This window comes from Microtus oregoni, unplaced genomic scaffold (assembly GCF_018167655.1).
Source record: "Microtus oregoni isolate MIOR12 unplaced genomic scaffold, Mior012 000046F_ref0000063, whole genome shotgun sequence".
NCBI lineage: Eukaryota > Metazoa > Chordata > Mammalia > Rodentia > Cricetidae > Microtus > Microtus oregoni.
In genome coordinates this window covers 9,615,943-9,635,961 of record NW_024543220.1, presented here as the reverse complement: position 1 = coordinate 9,635,961, position 20,019 = coordinate 9,615,943, and the positions used below count along the sequence as shown (strand labels likewise).

The 20,019-nt window shown below is 48.4% G+C and overlaps 1 protein-coding gene across 10 annotated transcripts; it reads right to left on the bottom strand.

The window, feature by feature from the left end:
• Positions 1–517: 517 nt before the first annotated feature.
• Positions 518–18,030, bottom strand: LOC121435665 (E3 ubiquitin-protein ligase TRIM39). Of its 10 annotated transcripts, XM_041635134.1 has the most exons (10): positions 14,951–15,410; positions 12,888–12,983; positions 8,550–8,780; positions 7,490–7,512; positions 6,898–7,013; positions 5,772–5,956; positions 2,410–2,510; positions 2,254–2,336; positions 783–908; positions 518–644 (listed from the first exon to the last, which is right to left on the bottom strand). In XM_041635134.1, the coding sequence occupies exons 1-10, from the start codon at positions 15,401–15,403 to the stop codon at positions 529–531; spliced, it is 1,530 nt and encodes a 509-aa protein (XP_041491068.1). In that variant the 5' UTR covers positions 15,404–15,410; the 3' UTR covers positions 518–528. The 10 variants fall into 10 exon arrangements, with proteins under 10 accessions (XP_041491068.1, XP_041491066.1, XP_041491067.1 ...); XM_041635127.1 differs by lacking the exons at positions 518–644; positions 783–908; positions 2,254–2,336; positions 2,410–2,510 and adding an exon at positions 17,584–18,030 and having other exon boundaries at positions 4,070–5,956; XM_041635126.1 differs by lacking the exons at positions 518–644; positions 783–908; positions 2,254–2,336; positions 2,410–2,510 and adding an exon at positions 17,485–17,559 and having other exon boundaries at positions 4,070–5,956.
• Positions 18,031–20,019: the final 1,989 nt, after the last annotated feature.

Genomic DNA, 20,019 nt, shown 5'->3' with positions numbered 1-20,019 from the left:
GGGTACCATGATAGTCTACAGCCAGCAAAGAAGTCAGTTCACAGATTGTGTCCTTGAGTAGCCTCTCCGCAGACATCAGACAAGACAGCTGAGTTACTGTGGAGCCCATGTGAGCAAGCCGGCCATGCTTACCACCTTTCCCTGATAGTCCGGACCTGAGCCATTTCCATTATGATTTTACAGAGGACAACTCTGAGACGTGGGAAGGGCTAAGTTCGCGAATGCCCAGAGGATATGAACCATCTGCCTCCCCATCTCAACAGTCGGAGACGCCTCAACATGGAATCCACTAAGAAGGCACACGAGCATGTAAGGAATTTCCAGATATATCACTATTGAGGATGCAGGGGTGAAAAGGGCTGCTTAGGGGACCTAGTGGTGAATGGAAACCGGGAAGGACGGTGGAGTACAGAGATGTAAGGAGGTTACCATGACAACCCGCCCCGCCTCGCACCCCTGTCCCCCAAAAAGAGGAAAATAATAAAACCAGTTGAAATACCACAGAACAGACAGAAAGTCAAACAAAATTCAATCTTTATTTATCTGGGAAATGGTGAATTCGTCATTGGTGTCTGAAGCCTGAGGCTGCTTGTTCTCCTTAGGGAGGTGGGCTGCGTTTGGCAGGGGCTCTGATGCTCTGAAATCTAGACGATGGAGGGAAATCAGAGACTTAGTTCCCCAAGACTGTGGCGCCCTTACACTGATCAGGCTCACCCACCTTGCTTTTCAACCCTCCACTGTCCTTTCTCGGGACTCCCTCATCTTGCCCTGCCACCGCTCACCTGCCTGATTTTCCAGCTGGGCCTCAGGCCGGTCACCCCAGAGCAGATGCTTGGGGTCATTGAGGAACCGCTGGCTACGCTGGCACGTCAGGCAGGTCTGTACCGTCCAGCGCTGTCCCTTCAGGCCTGGGGTTTAAGTGGGGGGAAATAAGAGAGTGTCCACGCTTCTGAGAAAAAGGTCTTGCTTGCTGTTTTCTTCCACTGCCAATAGGAATTCTATCCCACCTGCATTTGGATTGCAAATTTGATATGTATGGGAGGCCCTGCATGAGCATCAATTCCTTGGAACTCTAAGATGAAGTTCAAACTTTTTTTTTTGAGATAGGGTTTCTCTGTATAGCCTTGGCTGTCTGGGAAGTTGCTCTGTAGACCACACTAACTATCCTCGAACTCAGAGATCCTCCTGCCTCTACCTCCCCGAGTGCTGGGATTAGAGACGTGCGCCAGCACTGCCCTTAACAAGGTCTAGTTTCCCCCTCCAGTCTCACATTTTCTCTACCCTACCCACCTCACATCCCAGCCTTCTGGTCATTCATTTTCTTATATCACAGATTCTCTTTTCAAAATTCCTTATTTATACTTAATATTTATATTCTGTACATGTGTATGTGTGTGACACGCATGTGTGTGGACACAGGTGCACTCGTGTGGGTGTTATGTGTGGAGGACAGAACTCTAGTTTGGGGCGTCTTCCTTTATTACGTTCCACCATATCCTTGAGACAGGGTCTCTCACTGAACCTGGAGTCCGACGTTCTCAGTTAGACTCTGTGTCCTCACCTGGCCCCATGGGTGCTGGGTCCTCATACTTGCATATCAAACACCTTAGCCACTGAACCATCTCCAGAGCCCCTTGACGGCAAGCAAGCTTGTGTGTGTGTGCACGCACGCGCGAATCCTAACCAATGTCTAGAGTTTCTGTCTGACTCTATCATGACATACTTACATCCCTGCCACTGGTAGAAGTAACTTAGCAATCCACTCTCTTCCAATGCAAGCATTTAAAAATACTACTCTAGTAGCTGTGTGTGTGTGTGTGTGTGTGTGTGTGTGTGTTGTCCCACGCTTGTAAGCCCTAACACAAGGGATGCTGAGGCAGGAGACGCCAATTTCGGCTGCAGTGACCCTGTGTCCAAAAACAGCAAAACCAAAACCAAAGAGAGGTTGTGTTTTGTTTGAGACAGGGTCTCACTAAGCAGCCCTGGCTGGTCTGGCTTGTGTAGATCAGGATGGCCTTGAACTCACGGAGACCACCTGCTGCTACCTTCCAAGTGCTGGGATTAAAGGCGTGAACCACCATAACCCACTCAGTCGGTATTACTTAATGAATCTTAGAGATTAAATAATTTAAGTAAGTAGGGTTAATTTTGATTAAACTACAGAGTGTCACGTAGTACAAATCAGCTAGCGAAAGCCTTCCCCTCCAGGGGAAGGGGCTGCTGCCCACCACGGTGCCCTGAGGCAGCACTCACGTCTCTGGCGCTGGGTGCAGGTGAGGCCCGGGATGAGGAGAGAGGAGCAGCCGCGACAGAGCGTCCTCTTCACCGAGGGGTCCCTGGGTGAGGAGGAGAGGCAGTGGGCACCCGCTCGCCCGCGCCCCTGGTTCCTCCCGCCGGCCCGTGCCTTACTGCCGCAGGACCAGCCGCTTCGCGATGGTCTTCTCCGTGTGGCAGTAAAACCTCGCCAGTGCCTGGTTCTCCGGGTTCTGCGAGAGGACGCAGTGTGCAGCCTGGGGACAGAGACGGCCACCCGGGTCACGCTGTGGCCGCAGCACCGGACTGCTGCCCACCGGGACCCCGCCGTCTTACCTGGTACAGAAAGCTGAGTCTCTGGAAGGCCTCCCGGTCCTTCACTGGGCCCGCCATGAGCGTCTGCCCCTCTTCCGGATGTCCCGCCCTGGGCACGTGCAAGGCCTGCTGGGAACTGTAGTTTCGGGCCGCGGCCCCATAGAGGCCCTTGTCCGATACCGGACAACCTCACCCGCCCTGTGCGTTCTTCCCTGGGAGGCGGTCCTAGTTTGGTATTCCTTATCTATTTATTAGGTAGGCCCCAGCGCGGCTAAGGCTCTTAAAATAGCGAAACATTTTCAGGACAAACGTATTCTTTATGTATGAAGAGGATTGTGTGTGCAGTAGTTACCAGGCTAGACTTTCTTACTCTCCTGAAGTCAAACAGACATCTGGAACAACAAAACAGGCAATGTCTAGCTTCGCGTTATATTTTTGTTATACCAGCACTTGGGAGGTTGAGGTAGGATTGCCATAAATTACATATGAGTCTGAACTGGCCACATGGCCAGACCCTGACTCAAAACCAAAAGTAGGGGCCGGAGAGATGGCTCAGCAATTAAGAGCACTGGCTGCTCTTCCAGAGGTCCTGAGTTCAATTACCAGCAACTACATGGTGGCTCAAGACCATCTGTAATGAGATCTGGTGTCCTTTTACCATCGTGCTGAGATTAAAGTTTAATCCCAGCACTTGGGAGGCAGAGGCAGGTAGATCTCTGTGAGTTTAAGGACAGCCTGGTCTACAGAGTGAGTTCTAGGATGGCCAGAGATACACAGAGAAACCCTGTCTCGAAAAATCAAAAATAAAATAAAATATGGTTGGAGAGATGACTCAGGGGTTAAGAGCACTGCCTGCTCTTCCAGAGGTCCTGAGTTCAATTCCCGGCAACCACACGGTGGCTCACAAACATCTGTAATGAGATCTGGTGCCCTCTTCTGGCCTGCAGGCAACCCACTGCATACATAATAAATCTTAAAAAAATGGAACAAAAAGCATTGATGCCTGTGGGGCTTAAGGTGGAAAAGATTATATCGTATTATGAGGGAGGACATAGCTCCTAGCTTAAGGTGGAAAAGATTATATCATATTACGAGGGAGGACATAGCTCCTAGCCCTCAGGAGGCACGGCTCTCTCCCACTTTTTTACTTAGTAAAGAAGACGCCCGCTGTTACAGAACAGGCCATGTAGACAGTTTCTATGGCCTGTCTCCTCAGGACAAGTCCAGGGAGTCACAGATGTCTTCCTGTCTCAAGACTCCTGCCAAGATGGGCGGAGAGCCAGGCTTCCAGCTCAGAATAAGGCCATCAGCTGAAACGTGCCCTTGGCGGTGGTTTCCAAGGACCTTCAGAGTCAAATGAGAGGAGTGTGTTAAAATGTAGACTCCTAGGCCCACCCAAAACTCCATTAAGGACGGAGGGTGAGACCCAAGAACATGTATTTTTCATACCCAGTGATTTTTCACATAAGACCACTGCCAAATTACCACACAAACTCAGAGGTCACGTCAGTGGATCCTTTGTTCCATATTTTGACCAACCAAATTATCTTGCCACAAAGAACCACAGTCAAGGCACAAAGGTAAGAAGAGAGTGGACAAAGGCCTGTTGAGGTGGGAGGAGAACCGAAGGCCCCCAATGCAGCTTCTCGTCTGTCTTCTACAAAGATACCCAAGCAGCAGAAAACCCAGGTTGTTTGGTTTGGCATGCATCACATTACCTTTTGTGACAACATATGTACCCTATTGGCTTTTATTTTGGCCTAACTTAAAATGGTTTCCATTCTCTGAACGAGGGAACGTCAAAGGGTGAAGGACAGCAACAGAAGCGAAGCTGTCTATCTGACCCTTTGCTACACAAACCACCCTCTTCTACCCTGTTCTCGCGGGGTGAGAAAGACTCCATGACTGTTCTTCCTTCTGGCTCGGACACCTGAGCCAGTGGACAAGGCAAACAACTTGGGAATAACTACTTTTAACATTCTTTAAGGCCAGGGCTTTGGATAGACCGTTCTCTTTCCTCTAATATCTGACTCCTCTCCACGTTCCCTTGGGAAAACAGTGCAAGGGTAAGCGTGTGTCCCGCAGGGCCGTTTCCATCTCACCTCCAGAAGGGAGAAAGGTGAGCCTACTTCTTGGAGACAACCAACTGCGGGAACAGGAATAACCAGGGTTGAGACCTGGTTCTCCTTTCTGCCCACCTTATCTTTCTCCCCAAATTCCAACCTCTGGCTAAACCTATGGGTAATGGTAACATTAACCTAAGAAGAGAAAACAAAAGAAATCCCAATCTCCTTCAATCATTTCTAGAAATATCCCTTTAGCCTCTTTCCTGATCCTCCTCCTAACTTTAATGTCCAATCTCTGCCCTCAAAAGTCACTCATCTTCTAGACTGATGACAGCAATTGTCAGTCATCTTTCCGACACAGAGGTATACAGATCCCTATGCGCTCCCACAAGGAACAAGGCTACTCTGAATCACAGAAGCCTTTTAAAGGTTTCTGTTTCCTGCATTCTAAGCAAGTTAAGACCCTTTCATATAGACTTTCTGTTTCTAGAAAGCCTTTTCTTTCCCACCCTGTCCTTGTGCAACAAGAAACCCGCTGGACACGGATTACGATCCCCTGGGAGCCTGTTCTCCCGCTACAGTAAGTAGGGACACTCCTCTGTGCTCTGCCACGCAGCCCAGTCCTGTCTTCACACAAACCATCCCAGAGACCAGGTGGTTTCTCAAGATGGCTCAGGACTGGAACCACGTACACGTCAAGACATTCCAGCAGGTCACAGTAAGGAAGACCATCACTCTTGACCCTGCCTCACCCCAACTACGCTCCGTCTCCTGTCACTCCCAGTCTGTCGGGGGCCTGATGGTAAGAGGTGCAGCATTCTTCCGACCAGCCCGGATCCCTGGGTAGAAGAGGGGCCAGAGTTTTTCAGTAAAAGTATCAGTGAAGGTGAAGATGTGCGAGCGGTCTGTCACGTTGTAGAAAGACAGTGTGCCAGCCTCATAGTCTAGGAAGATGCCCACCCGCTTAGGTTTCACCTTGATGTGCAAAGGGGTGAAAGGTGTGGTGGTGGCTGCGTACTTGTCCCCGTTCCACAGCCGGATGCGCCAGTAGCCGGTCTCGGGGAGTGGAGTCAGTTCGCCCTTTCTGCTCACAGAGTCCCGGCACACTCCCACTGCCCAGTGGGTCTTGTCGCCCACCTCCACCTCCCAGTAGTGTCGACCAGAGGTGAAGCCTTCAGTAGCCAAGACACAAGGGTAGAAAGTGAAACGCTGGGGCGTGTCAGGGAGGTCTCGGAGTCTTGTCTCCACAAACTTGACACTCTTCCGATCCTCTGACAGGACGAGGTTAGGATGCGCTGTCTCAGGGTCCAGGGTCACATCCGCTGGCGGGAGAAGCCAGAGTGGGGAGCTAGATGAGGATGGGAACAGCTAAACGTCCCTGCCTCGCTCTCCTCGCCTACCTACGCAAGGTTCCCAGAACACCGTGGGCGAGTTAACTAAACATCCCTGCCTTGCTCTCCTAGCCTACCTAGGCAAAGACCCCCAGAACATGGCGGGTGAGTCAACTAAACGCCCCTGCCTCGCTCTCCTAGCCTATCTATACAAAGGCCCCCAGAACACGGTGGGCGAGTTACCTAAACATCCCTGCCTTGCTCTCCTAGCCTACCTACGCAAAGGCAACCAGAACACGGTGGGCGAGTCAACTAAACATCCCTGCCTTGCTCTCCTAGCCTACCTACGCAAAGGCCCCCAGAACACGGTGGGCGAGTCAACTAAACATCCCTGCCTCGCTCTCCTAGCCTACCTACGCAAAGGCAACCAGAACACGGTGGGCGAGTCAACTAAACATCCCTGCCTCGCTCTCCTAGCCTACCTACGCAAAGGCAACCAGAACACGGCGGGCGAGTCAACTAAACGTCCCTGCCTCGCTCTCCTAGCCTACCTAGGCAAAGGCCCCCAGAACACGGCGGTGAGTCTGGAAGAAATGAAAGGCACTGTCTGAGGGAGTGAGCTGTGGTAGCTGGGGACAGGGTGAGCATGAACTTGAATCCTGTGAAGTCTGGCTTTGCGACTGCTTTTCACTACACGAATATTAATGATATCCCCCTTTGCTTTCCTGGCTCACTCCACCTGAGTTAGGAATCCTTTAACATCTCTAGGTCCTATACAGAGCAGAACCTTAGGTTTTTTTTCTCTGAACTCTATGGTTTAAGGTGAGATGGACAGGTGGGATGGGCATGAGAAAAATGCAGCCCACTGGAAGGATCTTAACCTTCCACTCCTTTGCATGCTCTATACCAGTTTCCTCCTGGGAACAACTCACCAATTAGCTGCTTAAGGATTTTCCTTAGGGCAAAGTACTGCCGGGGGAAACTGCTGAAGTTCTTTTCCAGCTCTATAGATACTGAAGTCACCTCCATGGTCTTCACCTTCTCACATCTAGGAGGGATGGGTGATAAAGAAAGCCAGAATACCATCAGGGGGAGCTCCAGCCAACTGAGTATGTGAGTGGTGTCATCGTAGAGAAAGGTAAAAAAGACCAGACCCCTCTCACTTTCCTTCCTCCCTAAGAGTAGGTGGCTCCCTTGGCAGGTCTGTATCTTGAGTATGGACCTGAAGACTTCCTGGAATATTCTTACATTCCATGCAAATGGATAGTCACCCCCGCCACTGGTACTCCTGTGCTTCCAGCCCCTTCCGCCGTCTTGTTTGAACACAGCTCGGCTCCCCACCGTCACTGTCCGACCAAATATGACCTGATATCACGAGGGAGGTGAAGCGTTATCACCCTCCACGGTTCATCCTGCTCCTCTCTCACTCAGACACTACTTCCCTTTCCTACTTCCGACAAGGCATTACTAAACCCGTAGCCTCCTCTAAGTCAAGACCTAACTCAGAGAGACAGAATCACTTACTTTTCCAGGGTACTTTTCACATCCTAGAAGAAAAGAGAAAAGAAAGTAAGATTGGTCCTAGAATTCATGGGTCACAAAGGCAAAAAGGTTCTCCCTCCTCTCTTCCAACCAGGCGCTAGGCAAACTGAGGGCCCAATGGACAAGCTTCAGATGGGCTGAAGTGTGTGTTTCTCATGAAATGCCCAGTTTCAACCGCTGGTCATAACAAAGCTTGATAATTAACACCACTTCCTAATGGTCCCTGCACACGTGTCTTCCTCGTCACAGACACTGGAGGCTCTCTGTAAGAACAGACCTCAGCATCACTGAGAATCAGTACAGACAGTTCCAGACTGGTGGCACAGGATGCTTCCCACTGTGGTCTGGACATCCCTGTTTAGCACTGGATAAGCTCTAATTCATATCAACCCATTCTGAGCACCCTTTAAATTAGGCTCCTACACCCTGCTTTAGCACTAGGTAAATTAAGTTATAGGACTGGAAAGTAAGGGCAACGGTATTCACAAAAACTCGAATGCACAGTTCATCACTAAGTAGGATGGACTTCTGTCTTCTGAAAAGGATTCTGTTTTAGGGGGCACAAATTATATACATTTTAAAAAAAGATTTATTTTGGTCAGGAGGGATGGCTCAGCCATTAAAGGCTAGGCTCACAACCTAAAATATAAGAGTTTGGTTCTCAGCACCCATGGCTGTCCCTCCAGGTACTTAAAAAGAAAAAAAGATTTATTTTATATGTATGAGTGTCTTGCTTGTGTATACGTATGTGCACCATGTGTAAGCAATGCCTTGGAGCCCCCAGAGCTCCAGTTACAGGCTGTTATAAGCTTCCACGTGGGTGCTGAGAACTAAACCTGGCTCCCGTCCAAGAGAAGCAAGTGCTCTTAACCACTGAGCCAACTCACTAGCTCCAGGCATGTAAGTTCTAAAAGGACATATCTGGAAGAGCAGTCTAGGCTTTGGGAAGTAGAGTAAGAAAGGATGCACCCAGGCTGACTGCAGGGCCCTTACAAAGCTAGTCTGCATTTGACCAAGAACTACATTGGAGCAAAGGTCGAACCTTAAGCATCTCGAAGCCCGACTGTAAGCACTTGCCCTCCACCTCAGCAGCTAAGTGGGCCACGTCCCGACGCTTGCCCCCAAGGTGAGCAGCATTTTCTCGAAGTCTCTGTAGAATGTCCTGCTCTTCTTCTTCCAGTTGGGAAAAGAGTGCCTGCTGTTCTTCATCCAGCCTCCTGTGGAGTTCTTCAAATTCCTTTAGGATTTGCTGTCTGCGGCTCTCCACTAGTCTCTGAGAACAAGGGAGGATGCAGTCAGGACCAGGGGGCAAGAGGGAGTCTCTCCCAGACCCACCAGGCTCAGTACAGACTTCCTTGTCACTGGGAAGGCTCTAGCAGTAGTCTTGATTTTCTTCCTGTAAGGAAACTGTACTGAAACCTGCACACTCCTGACAGAGGACTTGTTAGTCCCAGTCAGTGGGAAGATTTAAAACAATCAACACCTGACTTTTTAAGACCTAAATTAACCTTTTCTATGTTAATAAAATACATTCAAGGTTCAAGAACTCAATGATGTGATGATATGTACTGTTACGGATATCAGGGATACTTTTGCTATTTTCTTCTCTGATGTTTCTCTTACAAAACAAATAAAGTACAAATATTAGAAAGCCAAAGATTTCATTATTAATAATTGTGGCACATTAACTGATAAAGCAGACAGAGGAAACTATCAGAATCAGTAACAGTTTAATGAACTGATGCAAAGTTTATATTTAAATTTCAGGGCTGAACTTATTTTGGTTGCCATTTCTATTTTGTCCCCCCAAATAGGGTCTTGTAATATAGCACAAGCTGGCCTTGAACTTGGGATCCTCCTGCCTAACAGCTGAAGTCACTTCTGATGGGCTGAGAATTCCTGGGAGGGAGCTGGACTGCTGCAGGCCCGGAGCTGACTTACATTTTATCTCGGACTACCTTTAGCCTCCTACATAGCCTTTTCCGTGCCCACCTCTGTGCTGGACCTAATAGCCTGTGATTAATTTAATGTCAGACGGCATCCAGGGCTACAGCTGAGACTGCTCTCCTTGGCTGTGACTACCTATTTCATGTTTCTACCACAGTCTTGAAAACTGCCCTGCTCTAAGGCCTTCTTCTTCTAGTCTATAAAAGCTTCATGAAACTGATTCTAAGTTGAAACATAAAATTTGGGGTACCTAAATCTGTGTTTCAATGCAAGATCGCTCATATTTGGCTCCAGAATAAATTCTTCTTCCCTTTGAGAGAGATGGGAATTGTTCTTTGTGTTGATAGAAAATAGGTTTTTTTTCTGCCCCAGGATCACGTTCCAGATACTTTCTAGTAAATCAGTTGCTTAAGATTTGAAACATGCTCTTGATAGCAGCACATCCTTTTTTGAGAGGGTAGGACTCAAACAGCAACCACACCACCTTCTGAGGGTTATCAGCACATCCCCCTCTATGCCGTCCTAGAAGTGGCCTCCCCAGCCAAGGAGTCCCAAGTCCTTGTGACTGACAGGGAGGCATCAACTCAGAAGAGAAGAAGAGATGGACAGAGACCGAGAAGCACTGCTCAGGCTGAAGAACGGCTGGGATATAGGTAAAAGCCGTGGGCCTCACAAGCTTGGCAGTCCTCATCTGCAGCTACTCTGGCAGACAACAGCCTAGCTTTCATTACAGGGAGGCAACAGAACAGGATGTGTGCTCACTTTGTCCTGAATACAGATTCTCAATGTGTGTGTGTTAGAAGCAGGCGTGCTGAATTAATGAATTAGGCTCATGAGGACTATTTTCTAGGGGCCAGAGAGATGACTCAGTGGTTAAGAATGCTTGCTTCTCTTCAGAGGACCTGAGCTTGGTTCCCAGCACTCACACTGGGTAGCTTGAAACCGCCTGTAACTCTAGGGGATCTCGTTTGTACTCTCCTAGTCTCTGACATTTGTGTACATGGGTGTGCATGCACATACACATAACACACACACTTACATGGACAAATAAATCTTAGACTTTACCACATATGCCACCAAGCTGCTTTGTGGGGTTTAACTCACATCCGCCTCAGAATGAACCCACATTTATTTCACTTGATAACGTCACATACAGTAGCAAGCACATAACCACGCTATCGTGTCTTTTCACCTATCAGATTTTATTAGAAATTACTTCCAGTTAGGAGCAATGTGCATAGCTTTAGTTTCAGTATTCAGAAGGCAGAGGTAGACAGAGCCAGCCACAACTACTCAGTGAAGCTCTGCTCCATCACTAACTAACTAACCAACTAACTAACTAACTAACTAACCAACTAACTATCACTCTATAATGCTACTGGATACGACAGTCTCTTTAAATTATATAGGTAGGTTGTCTTATCTGAACTTTTTTGCTAAAATTTTTGATTTCAGTATAGCTAATTATAAACTCCATCCGAACCCAGGAGATAACATCTTACTACACAGCCCAGGCTGGCCTGTGCTGGTTATAAACTTGTGATAGGAGCTTGAAATATTACAGCTCCAGCCTCCTCTGTGATTGCAGGTGTGCACCATCCATGGCCAGTTCATAAGCTTAATATTTTTTTGTCTGCAGTGTTGGTGAACTGATGCCATACCCTCAGTTCTTACGCACTTTTTAAATTTTTAATTTTTTTTTTTTAAACCAGGGTCTTAACTGCAGTCTTGGCTTCCTGAGTATTGGGATTATATGTATGTGCTGCTTTTATAAATTGTTTTTATAATTTGAAAATTTTTAATTTACTTTTGTTTTATGGGCATTGGTGTTTTGTCTTCATGTATGTCTATGTGAGGATGTAGGATCCTCTGAACTGGATTTACAGATAGTTGTGATCTGCCATATGGGTGTTGGGAATTGAACCTGGGTCCTCTGGAAGGGCAGTCAGTGCTCCTAACTGATGAGCCATCTCTCTGGGCCCCTACAAACTGTTTTAACGGGGGTTACTGAGTCTAATTCTGGAGGCTGAGGAAAGAGGGAAGCAAAGTGGGAAATGGGCGGGGGACAAATTCAAACAGTCATAAAAGGAATGCTTTGAATTGCAGTTTTAAAGACCACTAAACTGAAAAATTATAATTAAAGACAACAGCCATACTTTGGTTCAAATATTACCATAGTTTAAAGGAGAAATACCCTCCATAGGTCATGTATCTGAACACTGGGCCCCAGGTCATGGGACCTTTAGGAGGTGGAGCTTTGCTAGAGGAAGTATGTCACTGGGGCAGGCTACCCTACTTCCTGTTCTTGCTGCTACACTGCCTTCCCTGCAATTATAGACTTCTTCCCTCTGGAACTGCAAGCTAAAATAAAACTTCATCCTTTAGTTACTTTTGGTCAAGGTATTTTACCAAGAACTCCAAAGCTGAAGGCTGAGGAAGGGAAAGGCATTCTGGGAATGAATCAGCATTACCTTAGATTACTTAATTACAAGAATGTAGTTCTAAGCCAAATGTTATGGTGCACGCTTTTATTCCAAGCACCTGGGAGGCAGAAGCAGGTGGACCTTTGTGAATTCGAAGCCACCTTGGTATATATAGTGAGTTCCAGGTCAGCCACGGCTATATAGTAAGAGTCTCTCAAACAAACAAAACAGAATGTGGTTCTGTGAGGCTGCAGAGTTTAAGAATATTGGCTGTTTGTTCTTCCAGAGGACCTGAGCTCAATTCCCAGCACCCACATGGCACTTGGAACCATTGGTAACTCCAGTTCTGGGGGATCTGAGGCCCTCTTCTGCTCTCTTTGGGCAACAGGCAGGGATTTGGTCCACAGACATACACATAGGCAAAATACCCATACACATAAAATTAAAAAAAAAGAGTAACTAAAAGTAATTAAAAACAAACAAAAGAGCAGTTCTGGGAGCTCTTGCTCAGCTCATCCCTCTCTCCTGGTGAACTTCCCAAATTCTCTGTCCTCCAACCTCTCTAAGAAGCTCCCATCCCTGTAGTCTTAGGAGACCCTCTTTCCTTGCTTGTGGGTGGGAGGAGAATACTGGGCGAGGACTCCCTGGACTTAGCAGTATTTATTATTGTATACACAGAGTGTGTACACACAATGAGTATGTAAACTCAGATGTCATCTCTGTGAGTTCATTTTTATCTTTCTACCTTCACGTGGGCTTCAAGTGTCGATGCTTGCACAGCAAGCACCTTTATCCAGAGTCATCTCAACAGCTCATTCATTTCTTATATCCTTCTCAGTACTTAACTCGTGACAAGTAATTTAAGTATAGGGTTTAACGACAAATACCTAATGAAATATTCTGAGAGAATAGCAGTTTTCCAATTAACTGATAGATTAAGTCAAGTGTTGTTGACTTGCTCACAGGCAAACACCCAGTCAACCAGTGAAGGCAGCAGTTGCCTGCTCTACCTTGAGCTCCCCCGGTTTCTTTTCTTCGGAGGTTTTGCAGGAAGTGATCTCCTGCAGCTTCTGTTCCAGGGGCTCCAGGCACTTCTGCAGTTTCTCCTGAAGGTTGGGAGAGAGCAGGAGAGGAGACATTTGGAGTTAGTCGATACATCCATTCCTTAAGAGCTTAACCCATTTATAAGCAACAGTGAATGGCCATCTGGGAACCAAATTCAGGTGATCTGCCAGACTGGTAAATGTTTTTAACTGCTAAATCATCTGTACAGTCCTGATTATTCTTCCCTTGAAGTACTTAGGGTCAGACCGACCCAGGGCCTCGGGCATGCAGGACAAATGTTCTAGGACCAAGACATCTTCCCCACCCTAAATCATCTGATTTCTGCTCTCATCACTTCTTGACCACACCCCCTCCCCTGCCTAGAACTGGGTCTTTTATAGACCCCCTTCCCTGCCATTGGCTCGTCCCCCTCAGGTCTGAGGCACACCTGACTGTCCTCCCCTGAATCTAGTAGTCTGTTATCACCTGCTTCCTTTCCCACTCTTTCTTACAGACAACTGCCTACTACACTCAAAGCTACTTGATTTATTCTTTTCTTTTTGGTTTGTTTTGGTGGTGCTGAGAATTCATGCAGGGTATGTACATCAAGAACAGTCCCGGGGCTGGAGAGATGGCTCAGTGGTTAAGAGCACTGGCTGCTCTTTCAGAGGTCCTGAGTTCGATTCCCAGCAACCTCATGGTGGCTCACAACCATCTGTAATAAGATCTGGCACCCTCCTCTGGCATGTGGGCATACATGGAGGCAGAATGTTGTATACATAATAAACAAATAAATCTTAAAAAAAAAAAACAGTCCCGTCCTCCAGCCAGGAGACAACCTTTACTTATTTGTGTATAGTTGTTTCATGGTAAGGTCTCCAGCAGCCTGGCCTGGCTACAAACCACGGATGACCTCACCTCCCAGGCGCCTGCTGCCTCTACCTTTGGAGTCTTGGGATTATAAGTGTGTACCACCCCCAGCCTGTCTTTTTTTTTAAATTTATTTATTTATTATGTTTACAATATTCTGTCTGTGTGTATGCCTGAAGGCCAGAAGAGGGCACCAGACATCATTACAAATGGTTGTGAGCCACCATATGGTTGCCGGGAATTGAACTCAGGATCTTGGGAAGAGCAGGCAATGCTCATAACCGCTGAGCCATCTCTCCAGCCCACCCCCACCCCCCCGCCTGTCTTGATATCCTTTTGTCACCTGGGCTTCCATTCAGATCTAACCACTTATAGACAAAATAAAACCTGGCTGTAAATTACCTTAAATATTTTTTTCAAGATTTTGTTAACTAAGCAGAATAAATGAAAATTCTAGACAGTGCCATCTTTGATTTTTATGACTGAAACAGCTACCCTGTGCCATCGCTAGCGATTTAAATGTTAAATGTCACGATACTTGCTACATGGACAAGACGCAGGCTGGTTCAGCTTAGTCTGCTGGATTTAGCACTTTAACGTAATGTTAGCTATTTCCAACAAATGGGGAAAATCATCCTGAGCGAACAGGCAGAAATGAAGAAACCAAAATACTTTTCAGTTCTTCCAAACTATTTTTCAGAATCTTATGTGGCTTCACTCATTTATTTAAAATCTGATATATGGCTTGACTGTGGTGGTGCCGCCTTTAATCCCAGCACTTGGGAGGCAGAGGCAGGTGGATCTCTGTGAGTTTGGGGACAGCCTGGTTTACAGACTGAGTTCCAGGACAGGCTCCAAAAGTTACAGAGAGAAACCTTGTCTTGAAAAAAACCAAAAACCAAGAACTAAAGAAAACAAAAAAAACCCCAAAAATTCTGATATATTCCAAAACCATACATACCAATACTCTGAAGACTCAATTGTTTTGCAATAAGTCACAGAAATTTTTGGGTACTCCTCACTGTTCTTGTGGAGGACAGTTGTATATAGTTCTGAGGAGAACATAGAGGAACAGATAGCCTTGCCTCAGGAGCTTAAACCCCTCTACTCGAAGTGTGTACTCTCTCCCCACACTGGCGTCATGTGTCTGGATGCCCACCTTATACTCCTGTGTAGCGTCATCCAATGGCACCACGGTATGGGCCCGGTGGGTATGGGAAATGGCACATATCAAACAGACAGCCTCCTGGTCTTCATTGCAGAAGAGGCTCAGGGCCTCATGGTGCTGGGAGCAGAGGCTCTCATCCCTGATCTTCCGCTTGACGGCCTGGAGCTGCTTGGCGATTTCCACCATGCTGCCCAGTTGTCGATTGGGCCGGAGGCTTCGGTATCGTGATGTCTTCCGACAGACCGGGCAAGGAAAGTCCCGCTCTAGGTCCTCCCACCAGCGGGTAATGCAGGCTTTGCAGAAGTTGTGCCCACATTCGATGATAACTGGCTCCTTCAGATACTCCAGGCACACAGAACAACTTGCCTCCACTTGCAGGTTCTCCAGGGCGGCAGCCGTGGAGGCTGCAGAGGCTCCAGCCTCTATCAGACTTGTCTCGGCCATTATTTGACTTAGAGATGGGGAGAGAGAAAAGAAAGGTATTTGTTAAAAGGTTACCTTTTTTTTTTTGCACTCCTATCCTGACATCAGCTCCCAGTGAGCCATAACTCTAGGCTGAGCCCCATCTTGGTATTTTCCCTTCTCTTCCCGTAGACCTGTTGCTCTGTTTACGGTATTTGTGACTTCTAATCAATTCACTTGCTTTTTCTGGTTTAGCAAACAAAAGCAGTCCTTAGATCTCCCTCACCTCTATTTTCTCACTACAATCAGAAGCTTCCTTTAAGTTGACAGATTTTTTTCTAAAGATGAAAACGAGCCTGATGTGGCGGCTCAAACCCAGAACCCCAGCATTTCTGAAGTCAAGGTGGGGAGCCTGACGACACTAAAGGGAGGGAGGGAAGGCTGGGAAGTGAGATTGGTAGCTCACTGTGAGGCAGGAGGATCAATGTAAGGATGAGGCTAGCCTGGGCTACTGTAGAGTAAGAGTTTTTTTTTTTTTTTAATGGAGCTTTGGCCAGCAGTCCTGGGACTCGTTATTACTATTACGTTTTTAAAGAACTTCATATATAAGCATTGCACCTAGATTAAAAAAAAAAACAAAACTACTTTTTTTTGGTTTTTCGAGACAGGGTTTCTATGTAGCTTTGGAGCCTGTCCTGAAACTAGCTCTTGTAGACCAGGCTGGTCTCAAACTCACAGAGATCCGCCTGGCTCTGTCTCCCGAGTGCTGGGATTAAAGGTGTGCACCACCACCGCCCGGCTTAAAAAAACAAAAACAAAAAACTACTTCTTAAAATACATTTCAACCCTCAGAGAATACTACTGAGCAGAGGGCAGTAACTTTTCTGAAGAGACTTGGTAAGTCCATTCTAAACATTCAGCGGCGAGTTTAGTCTTTCAAAGTCTCTACTGAAAATTAATTCCATGGATATTCAGTGTATCGGCTAGGAATTAAAAAGAAATTTGCCAGGTGTGGTGGTGGCACACACTTATAATCCCAGCCCTGGGGAAGTGAGGGCAGGGAGTATCAGGAACTCAAGGCCTGCCCTTAGTTATACAGAAAGCTTTCTGAGGAAAGAAATTCAGATGCAGATTAAGATCAGTAGGATTTCTTCTCTACCCATTAGAATGCGATTTTGACTAAGTGCTGCTCCCCAATCTTTTTTTTAAAATTATTATTTTGGTTTTTCGAGACAGGGTTTCTCTGTAGCTTTGGTTCCTGTCCCAAAACTAGCTGGCCTTGAACCCACAAACTCACAGAGGGCCGCCTGCCCCTGCCTCTCGAGTTCTGGGATTAAAGGTGTGCACCACCACCACCGTCCGGCTCCCCTCCCCAACCTTACAGACATTAGATAGCATCCTCACCTAAGGGAATTGAATTATATGCACACTTACACGGGGCCAGGACGTATCTAAGTGGCAAATAAGCGGTATGAAAGAGAAATGGGCTCTGGGTTAGTGAAGAACGGAGAGGATTTGATTTGGAGCTGTGGGTGGTGGTGATGATGGAGAGGGCAGGCAGACATGGCCTTGTGCTCCTCTGGTTTGGTCCTTCCTCTCCCTCCATTACTCTGTCTCAGTAGTAGTGCTAACTTCAGAGACGTCCTCCTTCTGTCTTTTTAATCACCGCCTTAGGAGCCCCTCTCGAGCACCGGCCACAACTCTGTCCCACCCGGTCTCCATCTTCTCCTGCCCTATCCGGAGCATGAGGACCAGAGCGAGGGGGCGCGCGTCGTGGTTGGCAGGGAGGAAGGATGCGTGTCTCAGTGAGGGAGAGGTGTGAAGTGAAGGTGGGATGCTCGCTGCCATGTCGCAGTCCAGACCCCGCGGTGACTGCGTCAGTTTCACCCGGGGAGACCAGAGGCAGCAGGACAGGGGGAACGGGGTAGCCAAGCAACGCCGGACGCGCTGACGTCGCCGGGGCGGCAAACGTCCTCCGGGCCCGAGGCGGGCGGAGGCAGCTGTGGTTGCACGCCGGGCAGCTGACGCGCTCGTCGGGGCGGAGGGCCGCGGCGTGAGGAGCCGGCTGGGCAAGGGGCGGGTCCCAGGCCCCGCACGGTGGCGGCGGCGCAGCACCTACCTACCTTCCCGGCTCCGGATCCCGGAGTGCCGGGCGCGGAGACGCCGGAGCACTGCCTCCCTCCTTCCTCCTCCCCTCACCCCCGCCCCGCGGCGCGACTCACAATACTCGCCGGAAGCGGAAGCGGGGCGCCGCGGCTGGTGGAAGGCTGCGAGCGCGGCGCTGAGCCGGCTCGCGGCGCCGGGGCCTAGACGGGGTCGCCGCGGGTGGCGGCAGAGGGCCGGAGGTGAGGGCCCGCGCGGCTACGGAAGGACGGGAGGGCACCCGTCGCGTCAGGTGGCTGCGGTGCTGGCGCCCAGGTGACCCGAGCCGTCCCCGGGAGACCCAAGGCCGCGCATGCGCGTAGCGGAACGCCGAAGCCCATGGCCGGCGGCTCGTCTCCGCGGGCGAAGCTTCGGTGTCACCTCGCCGGCGCCGGGGTCTGAGGCTGCTCCCCGGTGGGGCTGGGCGCCGCAGAGCCTAGGTGACTACGGATTATGGGCTTGGGGGTTTCACTTTCTCGGTCTCTGGGTCAGTTTGGGGAGAGGGTGGCTGCTGCAGGCGGCGGCGGCGGATTACGTGGCTGACCCGAGAGGCTGCGCCGGCACGTCACTTCCGACTGGCTGAGGGTTTTAGCATTTTAATGGTCACGAAGTAGGTGAGTTGCTTAGGCTGCAGACCCCTGTGCGCCTGATGCTCCCTTGGTTGGCTAACGTTCGCGAATTGCTTTTCCCTTGGTGGAGCAGAACTGGGCTGGTCCGGTGGCTTGCTGCTTCTCGGGTGCTGGGCGGACCAGATCCAAGTAAACACTGGGTGAGAACCAAAGCCGGTTTCTTTGGCTTAAGTTTCCACGGGAGAGCAGATAGAGCTTGGGGATAATCTCCCTGTTTTTGGAAGTGTCACAAATCTAGCGGTGGTGAAAATTTTTTTGGAAGGGAGTGAATTAATGGGGAGGGGAAGTCTGATGGTACAGATGTCATGGACTCAGGAGGAGTTAGTGCTAGGATAGTGCTAGGATGCATATTTACACCACCGGTTGCACAGGTTGTGTTTGTCCCTCTGTCGTGAGACAGACCTTTTCTGGGGAGATAAACACACACCTGCTCAGCTCAGGTAGGGCACCTGTATATACCGAATTTGTGTATTGCTGGTCTGATTTGGTGAAGCGTGAGTTTTACTGGGGTTATTTGTGAGGGGTCACTCACATGAGCAGAAATCACTCAAAGAGACACAACACAGTGTTGCCAAAAACCACCCCAGCATGGCTCCCAAAGCTAGAAACCTGGAGTACACCCCCACAGCTCAAAAGATTGGACTGTCCTTTCCTGGTGGCTCAGTGGGTCTGAGCATCTTCCAGGCTGTTCAGCTTGTCCTTATGCTAGGTATTATTTGCTTCTGCTGGGCTTGTCTGAGAGAGGCCTTCAATACTCTCTACTGTTTAATAGACTCACGGGAAGGGGTTTGGGGAATCTAGTCAGTTTCAGGGACGTTTTCTTTGTGTCTACTTCATGTCTCTTTAGAACAGCCTATTTTGCCTCTGTAAGCCTCCGTTTTAGGAAGTTTCCCTCTTGGATGCAAGGTTTTAATCTCAGAAACTGCTACATAGCACCCTCCTCCCTGCTTCCTGAAACAGCTGGCATGCATCACATTTGAGCGGATTTTAATGGTGCCCTCCTTTCAGAGGAAGCGGTTTGTGGTTCCTGTACATTTTGAAGTGGTTTACAAACAGCATGCTGGTGTTTTTGTTTTGTTTCATTTGAGATAACATTTTGTGTGGTCCAGGCTACACTTGAGCTCACTAAGTAGCTGAGGACTGCTTTCAACTCGATCCTCCTGCTTCACCTAGAGTGCTAGAGTCTGCCACAGCTAGCAAGCCTATTTAACACTCATACTTAAGAGGTTAAAGGTTTAGAACCACAAGCCGTGGGGTGGTGGCACTCGGGAGGCAGAGGCAGGCGGATCTTAGTCTACTAGATCCTGGTCTACAAGAGCTAGTTCCAGGACAGGCTCCAAAGCTACAGAGGACCCCCCCCCCCCCTCTTGAAAAGCAAACAAACAAAAATTAAGACCACGAATAGCAAATAAAAGTCTACTTTAAAAAAACTATCTTATTCTTTTTGTTGGGTTTTTGTTTTGCTTTTTGCTCCCCTTTTATGATAGTCCGTGACTTTAAGCGTAAATTTGATAATTATTAAGTTCCCTTCACTTAATTGCTGTCACGTTTGGCCATTAGGGGTTATAAACTGCAGCAGTTGTTACAGTTCACAAACACCTTGTTTCTAACTTAAGGTAGTTTGAAGGCCATTAACTTGCCTTCTGAATTGCCCCTTAAACATGTCCCAGTGTGGCCTCTCCCCACTGCGGTACCTTCTGCCACCAGGACTTGTTTCCCTCCTCCCCCTTTAGTCTTGTGTCTTGGAAATTTTCTCTGGCCACCCGCCCTGCCCCTTTGAGGTATGAAGAAAAGGGAGATAGGTTTGAATTACCATGAATGAGTGACTCCCAGGAGTTCTGTACTTAATACAACAACAGTCCATAAGGGATACACGATTAATAGAAG

Excerpts from the sequence above, each read along its gene's own strand:
- LOC121435665 (XM_041635125.1), bottom strand. The coding sequence starts at position 16,967 with ATGGAGGGAGAGGAAGGACCAAACCAGAGGAGCACAAGGCCATGTCTG. Across the intron at positions 12,984-14,950 it reads ACGCTACACAGGAGTATAAG|GAGAAACTGCAGAAGTGCCT; the intron begins GTGGGCATCCAG and ends CCCAACCTTCAG. Across the intron at positions 7,014-7,489 it reads GTGAAAAGTACCCTGGAAAA|ATGTGAGAAGGTGAAGACCA; the intron begins GTAAGTGATTCT and ends CATCCCTCCTAG.